At 47.2% G+C, this 9629-nt stretch overlaps 1 protein-coding gene across 1 annotated transcript in view; it reads left to right on the top strand.

Annotated features, from left to right (window-relative positions):
- Positions 1-8307, top strand: part of dlgap3 (discs, large homolog-associated protein 3) — a gene marked incomplete at its 3' end in the record, with an annotated part of 23855 nt that extends 15548 nt beyond the window's left edge. The window contains exons 7-11 of the mRNA XM_080859753.1: positions 517-1007; positions 6051-6142; positions 6989-7135; positions 7924-8056; positions 8141-8307. Coding sequence (XP_080715879.1) covers positions 517-1007; positions 6051-6142; positions 6989-7135; positions 7924-8056; positions 8141-8307 — 1030 coding nt within the window. The remainder of the gene's footprint in view (positions 1-516; positions 1008-6050; positions 6143-6988; positions 7136-7923; positions 8057-8140) is intronic.
- Between the last annotated feature and the right edge of the window lie 1322 nt (positions 8308-9629).

The raw sequence follows: 9629 nt of genomic DNA, 5'->3' as shown, positions 1-9629 counted from the left end.
TGTCCATGCCAGGTACAAACAACTCAGCTGGAGTGATGTAGTTTTCTCCCATAGAAGCACGAGAGAGAATCATGGCTGACAGTCATTCTCTCGCTTTTTATATCACAAAAGGAGATGGAAAAGACATGCACTTATCTGGAGTCCCATTCACACTCTGTGACAAAGACACAGAATCGTGTTGATGGAGAAACATTGCTGAGTCCTGATGATCATAATAAGGGCTTGCTGATAAGCTTTATGAACACCTGTCTGTCACTGGGATGGCCTGTCTGTCATTGTGAACCAACTATAATGATTATTTCTATCTTAGAAGGACAATGTGTATGAAGTTGGTAGAGGTTGGCAGAAGGCTTGACAGTAGGATGTTGCATTTGCTGTTGCTTGTTTTGTCTGTCTGTGTGTCTGTCTGTGTGTCTGTCTGTGTGCCTGTCTGTCTGTCTATCACTCTGTCTCTCTGTCTCTCTGTCTCTCTGTCTGTCTGTCTGATTGGCTGTTTATCATCCTGTCGCCCCTCAGACGTGCGCGCTTCAAGCGCTCCAACAGCGTGACGGCGGGCGTGCAGGCGGACCTGGAGCTGGAGGGCTTCCCGGGGATGCTTGTGGGCGTGCCCACCCACGACAAGAGCCTTCAGTTCGGCTGCTCCTTCCAGCGGCACTCCTCCGAGCCCGAGTCGGCCGGCCAGTTTGCAGAGTACCGCACCGTGCACACGCAGGGCCAATGGGCCTACCTCGAGGACTACCACCAACACCACCACCACCCAGGCTACGGACCAGACCCCTGCGGACCGGAACCCCGCGCCCTGCCCCGCTCCCACTCCCCCCTGCCCCTGGAGCGGGCCGGCTGGCACGAGGGGGGGCCCCGCAGCCTGCCGGACTCGGGACGGGCCTCGCCCTGCATGAGGGACGGGGAGTTCTTCCTCAGGCTCCTGCAGTCGGAGGTGGAGAGGGTGGAGGGATGGTGCCAGAATATGGAGACCGAGGCGGAGGAGAACCAGCTGCCTGAGGAGGGTGAGTAAGGGGAGGGAAGGGGAGAGACAGAGAGAGACAGAGAGAGGAGGGAGACAGAGAGAGCTAGAGAGAGAGAGATGGATCGACAGGAGGGGGACAGAGAGAGCTAGAGTGTGGATGGATAGAGAGATGTCGGCAAAAAGGAGAGAGATAGGGATGGATGGATAGATAGATACAGAAGATAGACAGACAAAGGAGGGGACACAGAGAGATGGATGGATATAGAGAAGAGAGAGAGAGAGAGAGAGAGGGATGATAGATAGACAGGAGGGGGACAGAGAGAGAGAGACAGAGCGAGTGAGAGAGAGGGATGATAGATAGACAAAGGGGGACAGATAGAGAGAGAGAGGGATGATAGATAGACAGGAGGGGGACAGAGAGAGAGAGAGGGATGATAGATAGACAGCAGGGGGACAGAGAGAGAGAGGGATGATAGATAGACAGAGGAAGGGACACAGAGAGGGTGAAAGTGTGCAAAACAAGCGGAGGATGGAGAGATGGTGCCAGAATATGGGGGGGGGGGGGGGGTAGAAAGAGAGAAAGAGGGATGGATAGAGATAAGGGAAAGACAGGAAGAGGAATGATAGAGAGAGAAGATGGAGGCATGGTGGAGGAGAATGGGCTTCCCGAGAGAAGAAAAGATATGATGCAAACATATAGGTCATAAAACTATATGTGTGTATATTTAAGCAATAAGGTTCGAGAGGCAGTACGGTATCGTTAATAATGTACTTGTTCGAGGGTGTTGTTAGGCCTGACGCGCAGCGGAAACCCTCGAACAAGTACATTATTGACGATACCGTACTGACTCGAGTACCTTATTGCTTTTATTACACGGTTGCCAGCGACCTTATAAATATTAAGTACAATTAAATTATAAACAGTAAGCTGCCTTTCAGCACAAAAAAGTTCTAGTCACCAAACATTGTGTATTGCATTTCAGTAGCCAAGAGAAAATAGTCCCCCTTCGTGTGGCTGTTGCTATGCAACAGACAAATAGCATTGGGAACTTCACGTCTGTTAGCCTAGCACAAAAAGTTTGTTCATGATTAGCTAGGAGATCGACATTGATCTCGCACCATTTTGTTCATTCACATTGCTCATTTTATAAAGTTGTCATTAAAATAACAAAAACTACAATGGGACACTTTCAACTTTGTTAATATTTGTTTATATTGATTTGGATATCGCCACTAACTCGTGTGTGAGAGCTACGTTATACTTATTAGCAGCGAGGCTAGCTAGCTAGCTACCATCTGTTTCAATGGATTTTTGGTCTACGCGTTAGCAGTCACCTACAAATAATATTCGAGACTTTCAGTTAACCCATTTCTGCCTAAAACGCCTGCTAAAAACGCCTGTTAAATCCTATGCTATTCTATGAGAAAGTACCTCATTTCCTGAGGGTTTTCTGAGAAAACAGTAAGAATTGTCAACGTCTACAAAAACCTTAATATCTAAGCCTCTGTAGCACTTAGAAACATGAAATAAGAAGCATTGTGAAGGTAAGAACTGCAGGTTTTATTAAAACCTGCTCCCTGAGCACACAAACAACAATAACATTTGTAAAAAACTCTCAAACACACAAAAACAATATAAATCAATGATATAAAATACAATAAATACAATTTTCAAGTATGCAAACATTATGAGGGAGGGGAAGAGGGGGAGGGAGGGGGAAAGAGAAATGGGGAGGGAGGAGAGGAGAGGGATGGAGACATCCTGGGGTGGAGCTGGCCTCGCAGTTCACATGGAGCATGAAGCCATGGCGGGGTCAACGTTATCCTGGAGATGGAGATATCTGTAAAAACGTATGGCAAAGCATTCAATCATTGTATTATTATGAGACCCACCCTCTCAGCTGGTGCTAAGACAATGGCCTACTAGACTGTCTATAGGGTATAGGGGTTATAGGTGTTCATATGCCAATTGTTCAGGTCTCTTTGAGGCACAGACAGGGAGTACACATTCAAGTTGGATACACAATAAAGCTACACTAACAGAATAGTATATTTGCAGTTCCATCAATGTTATTTATAGTATTTATATTTATTCATAATTGTATTACTATTCATTATGATGTATTATGCTATACAGTTCTCCACGTTATTTTTCTTATCTAAAATCTTTGGACAAAAACGTCTGCTAAATGTAAATGCTATTTATTCATTATGCCATTATTGTATCTATAACTAACATTATTGCATGTATATATTATCAACCATCATCACCATTAGTAATCGCTATAGCACCACTATCATTACTGCCCATTCCGTTTTCTAAGAGAAGAGAACTCGGAAGATCGCACAAGAAAACAAAACATAAATAATTACCTCCAGATCATTGCCGGTTGTCCAGTCCACCTGGAATCCCTCCTCCTCTCCTTCCGTGCTCACAAAATCCCACTCCTGTGCCGTATCTAATGGATCCTCTGACACAAAGTCATTATCCTTCTCCCTCTCAGACTCAAATCCTTCAAAATCTATGTCGAAATCACTGACATCGCTATCAAAATACTCCATGTTCACTGCTACTTCTTCACTGCTACTTCTCGGTAGCCAGCATGGTATCACTGAAAACAAGCACAGAATATCGCGTGGCTATCTGATTGATTGACGTGATTTTCAGCCAACCAAAGTTCATTTTGGTGGTCATCTGATCTTTAGCAAAGCCTTAAGACCCATCCCATGTGTAATTTTAACCAACCAGAGTGAGTTATACGCTGCATTCGTCATGAAAACAGCACGTGTACAAAATGCTGCGCTACGCAGCAACCGGCAGGAAAGCCTATGCTGCGCTACGCAGCAACCGGCAGGAAAGCCTATGCTGCGCTACGCAGCATCCGGCGCCAATGGGTTAAGACTTACAATACTCTGCAACATTCGTGTAGCACAGAAACAACGAACCGAGTCAATGTAGACATATAAAAAGTCGTGTAGATGGCTTAATTCACATGAAACATTCCACACTACATTCCCCACAACACGCCGCCATCTTGGTTCGTTTTTTTTTTGAGTGCGCACTGATATGGAACGCTCAGGTAGATGAAAACAGGTCGTACAGTTACTATATCGCTGATTAAGGCACACCCCGGAACTCACTCTCAGAATGGTTGATTTAATCTACCCGTGTTATAAACATTTATTTATTAACATATTATTAATTTGTTCTCACCTTTGGCCAATATCACGACAGTCATGTGAATAAAGCCAAGCTGAATCTGAGAGTGGGATAGAAAGAAAGAAAGAGAGAGGAATGGATAGGGAGAGGGGGGCGAAGAGAGAGAAAAGGCAAGTGTAAGATGGATGAATGGTGTCTGAAAGAGAGAGGAGGAGGAGGAGAACAAAGTGCCTGAAGAGGGGAAGGACAGAGAGAGAGATGGAGGGAGAGAGAGGAAGAGGAAGTAAAGAAGACAAAAGGGAACGTTGGGTGAAGTGTTTTAATGGCAGAGACAGCATAATAAAGAGAGCAAGAGAGGGGGGATAAACTGAGACTTCATGGCAATATTGGGTGTTTTAATAAGAATGTGACATTTTATTTATATCCTAACCTTCCAAACTACTTTTTTTTTATAACTTTCCTGTAGCCCCCAGCATGACAAAACACATGCAACTTTCAAAGCATAGACTAACAGAAAGCTATTAAACAAAACCAGGCAGAAACTAGATGCAAACAGAGAGAGAGAAGTATATAGATTGATAGAGGCGATATGTCTACACGGCCAGGCCCGTAGAGAATACCCCCGCAGCCCCCGCACCGCGGGGGGGCCTCGCAGGGTTGGGGGGCCTCGCGTGGCCCCCACCAAAAAAAAAAAAAAAAAAAAAATTTTTTTTTTTTTTTACATTACATGGGATGCAATACAATAGGCTAGTTTAACCAATTCGAAGGTCACGACCATCTAGTTCATTAAACACAACTTTACTCATAACAATGCCTTTTAAGCATAAAAGTGGAAGTAGAAAAAGGCAAGAGAAACAGAGAGTCAAACAACACTTATGATATACGTAAGGTTATATCGATAACCAATTTTTTTTTTTCGATAACCAACATTTTTTGGGGGGGGGGGGGGCCTCTCAGGGTTATTCTGCAGGGGGGCCTCACACGTTTCCTTTACGGTACTGTACACGGCCGACCCCAAGCAGCTGGGCCCCCCCTCATGATCTGGGTTCTGCTCAAGGTTTATTCCTGATAAAAGGGAGTTTATTGCGTTAGGGGGTTCAGTTTCTGGGCTCTGTGATGCACCTTGAGACAATTTAAATTGTTATTGGCGCTATATGAATATATAAAATAGAAAATAGAACATTTTAATTCATAACTAGAGACTTTTATTCATCCACTTTCTGGAGGTGCTTCTGTTCCCCTGCAGTCCGATTATCTCCTCCATCTCCTGAACCTCTCCTTGTTCGCCCGAGTTTTATGTGTGTACTTCCTGCAATCTAATTCTCAGTCTGACGTTTGTGTTCCATTCTGTCCCCATGCAGTCAGATTGTCTCCTCTACTGTGTCACTTTTATTTGTAGACTTCCTGTAATCCTCTAGTTGGTCTAACAGTATTATTTTACTTTTACTCCTGCGCCTCCTCTATCTCTTCCATCTCCTGTGACTCTCTCTCTCTCTCTCTCTCTCTCACTGTGTACAAATGTCCGCTTCAGTCGCTTTTCTACTGTTGTTTGAAGTGTGTGTGTGAAGTGTGTGTTCCCGTAGTGTTCCCTGGAGCCGTCCAATGGCTCTTTGAATCTCAGACTTTTTTGTAGACTTTAGTAGACTCAAATCCTCTGTTCAGTCAAACCAGTTTTCTATTGACTCTTAGTCTCGTAGTATTCCTGGGAACCACCCTTTGTCCTCTGTCTCCTGAGTCTCCTGTAACTCTCTCTCTCTTTTTCCCCCCCCTCTATCTGTCCCTCTTTCTCTGTCTCTCTCCCTCTCTCCCCCCTACCTCTCCCTCTCTATCTCTCTCTCTCCCTCCTCCCTCTCTCTCCCTCTCTCTCTCTCACTCTCTATCTCTCTCTCCCTCCCCCCCCCCCCCCCCCCCCCCTGACTGCAGTGCTGGAGTTGATCAGGTCGGCCATTGGCAGTGCCCAGATGCTGATGTCACAGAAGGTGCAGCAGTTCTTCCGCATGTGTCAGCAGAGTGTGGTGAGTCTAAAGTCCTCGCGCACTGACCTCACACACTCCAATCGCACACTCTAACACAAAGGCATCTCCTCACACACTCCAATCACACACTCTAACACAAAGGCATCTCCTCACAGACTCACACACTCACCTCACACACTCTAACACAAAGACATCTCCTCACAGACTCACACACTCACCTCACACACTCCAATCACACACTCCAATCACACACTCTAACACAAAGGCATCTCCTCACAGACTCACACACTCACCTCACACACTCCAATCACACACTCTAACACACAGGCATTTCCTAACACACTCCAATTACATGTCGACTCCAGGTTCAGAACCTGAAAATGGAACAGCATGCATCATCAGGTCCAAAACCTACAGCCCACCTTCTTACAAGGTTCCTGAAACTTTTCACCTCTGGTGAACCCTTTATGACCTCACTAACCTACAGCCCACCTTCTTACAAGGTTCCTGAAACTTTTCACCTCTGGTGAACCCTTTATGACCTCACTAACCTACAGCCCACCTTCTTACAAGGTTCCTGAATCTTTTCACCTCTGGTGAACCCTTTATGTCCTCACTAACCTACAGCCCACCTTCTTACAAGGTTCCTGAATCTTTTCACCTCTGGTGAACCTTTAAGACCCTACTATCTCCTCTAAGCTCTGCTCACATTGTTGCATGTTATCATAAAATTCAGAATCTAGAGCCATTCTAACTCTGTAACCTCTAGTGAACACTTTAAGTATGTATTACGTAACAGTATAAGGTACACTGGATACAGTGTTTGCAGTAGACGCTAGTCTTCTTGTCGTTCATTTTCGTGACAATCATTCCCCCCCCCTGCAGGACCCATCGGCGTACCCCCAGCCCACCTCTCAGGACCTGGCCAGCTTCTGGGAGCTGCTGCAGCTGGCCATCGAGGACGTGCGGGTCAAGTTCCAGGACCTCCAGCGGCTCAAGGACTCCGGCTGGAGGCTTCCGGCCGAGAAGAAGGTGAGAAGACCAGGGTCCCGGCTCCAGCCACAGGCCCCCTGCCCCAGAACCAAAATGGCCGCCGTGCAGCATGTGGCTCACGTCGCGGGGCCGAGTGGGGCCACGAATGCAGGGAAGAGGAGAAACGGCAAACAGACCTAACCTGGGCTTTGGTAGCCAATGCTAACGCTAATGCTTCAGTGCTGTGTTCTGTGATGATACAATATGGCTGCCAGATTACTATGAGGTCCACTGGGATGGGTTCCTTTATTCTGATGTGTAGAAGACTGGGATGGCTTCTTCTATTCAGAAGTGTAGAAAAGCTCCAGTGGAGGAGTTAGGACCTCTTTTCACATCTTCATATTTTTGTGTGTGCCATCTGTTGTAGTGATTATAACCCTAAAGTAGTGTGGAGTCAAACTAACTAACTGAATACTAAACCATCAGCAATAACCAACAGCTAACCAATAAATAACCTTCCCTCTTTTTTCCGTTTTTCCTCTGTGTCTCCTTCCTAATGTGTCTGACTCAATCAACATGGTCCTCTTTGCCCTCACCACTATTCATTTCACTCCTTGAACTTCACTCGTTTCTACTGTTCCACTCTTGCTCTGTCACTCCTCTCTCTCTCCTCTGTGCCACCCTCCTCAACCAATCAACTGTCTGAATTTACACTCTGTTCTAACCAATCACACTCATACCCAAATCATCACAACCACCAATCACTAACCTCTCTCCTCTGGCCGTGACCAATCACAACCCTCCCTTGTCTTAATCACACCCAATCACAAACCCCGCCATCCCTGCAGGAGGATAAGAAGGGTCCTCCCCCTCTGCCGAAGAAGCCGTTGGGCGGTGTGACCGGTAGCCTGCGTGCGGACAGTGTGAGCGATGGTGTGGCTGGTAGTGGCGCTGGTGCCGGTTCTACAGGAAACAGCGCCAGTGGTAGTGGAGCCGGCGCTGGTGTTGGTACCGGCGGTGGCGGTGGGGGGATGCTTGTGGTGTCGCGGGGGAGCCAGGGCCCAGGCCTGCCGGTGCGGGAGAAATCTCTGGACCTTGGGGACCGCCAGCGGCAGGAGACGCGGCGCCGCCTGCTCCAGACCAAGCGCTCCGCCTCCTTCCGCCAGAACTCGGCCACGGAGAGCGCCGACAGCATCGAGATCTACATCCCTGAGGCCCAGACACGCCTGTGAGACACACACATGTTCGTGCTGTGTGTCACACACACACACACACAGACACACACACACACACACACACACACACACACACACACATCGAGATCTACATCCCTGAGGTCCAGGCACGCCTGTCAGACACACACACGCACATGTACTGGGCACCCCCCTAACACACACACACACACAAACACACTGATATCTAAACCCCACCCCCTTGAACTCAAACCTGCTTCTTACTATCTCCTGAGATCATCAAGACTCACGTGTGGTTGTGAGACCCACATACACACACACAGACACACACACACACTGGGTGCTGCTGGCCTGACAGACATCTGACACCTGTCACCACAACCCCCCCCACCAACCTAACTGGGTATCGTCCAAACCTGTTCCCCACTGTTGTGTGGCACACACCTGTGTAGGTATAGGCACACCTGTGTAGGTATAGGCACACCTGTGTAGGTACAGACATACCTGTGTAGGTATATGACAGACCAGCAAGAACACAACACAGAGACAGAGAGTGAACAACAGCAAATCCAAAAATTCACTACCCTGTGTGTGTGTGTGTGTGTGCAGGGGGAGAGAAAACCATAGAGAAAAGGAGGTCATTCATTGTTCCCTGAATGAGTTGTGTGTGTGTGTCCGTTCCGTTCCCCATATATAATCCTCCTCAGTCATTTGAAAAAAGGGGCATCATTATGCACATGAAGATGGAGACTGTATCAGCTCACTGGAACCTCAATGCAACAGCACTGATCGCAGTTCAGTTTTCTGCTCTGTGTAATCCCAGGCTTTGTCCCTGAGTCTAATTCTGAATACATGGAGATGGAGATGGATCCCATCACTGTGAACTGGTAGCACTAGAACTTCCTGTAATCGTCAGGAGCGAGAGATAGACAGAACTCAGGCCGGCTAGATCCAATGGGTGCAATACAGCAGCCTTCTCTTGAGCAGTAACCCTCAGCTCCTGTCCTCCTCTTTGGTTTGGAGAATGAAATGAAAGAAAAGAGAGGAGGGAAGGAGACAGGAAGAGGAAGTGCAAATACACTGTATGCTACGGCTACAGCTAACCTAATCTCACAGCTGAGCGACTAGGAGGGAGCAGGGAATTAATGAATGAACTCAAACACACTCTCAGACCCTCACACTATTTGTGTGTGTGTGTGTGTGTGTGTGTGTGTGTGTGTGTGTTGTGTGAGCGTGTGTGTGTATGTGCGTGTGTGCATGTGTGTGTGTGTGTGTGTGAGGTGAGGTGATGCCCACATACACTCACTCTTCGTTTTAACGAGCCACCTCTCTCCCAAAGACAGAACACATAGGTGCTCCCT

The sequence above is a fragment of the Sprattus sprattus genome (genome assembly GCF_963457725.1).
Source record: "Sprattus sprattus genome assembly, chromosome: 20".
Taxonomy (NCBI): domain Eukaryota; kingdom Metazoa; phylum Chordata; class Actinopteri; order Clupeiformes; family Clupeidae; genus Sprattus; species Sprattus sprattus.
The sequence above is the reverse complement of the archived record's forward strand: the minus strand, read 5'-3'. Positions and strand labels throughout refer to the sequence as shown.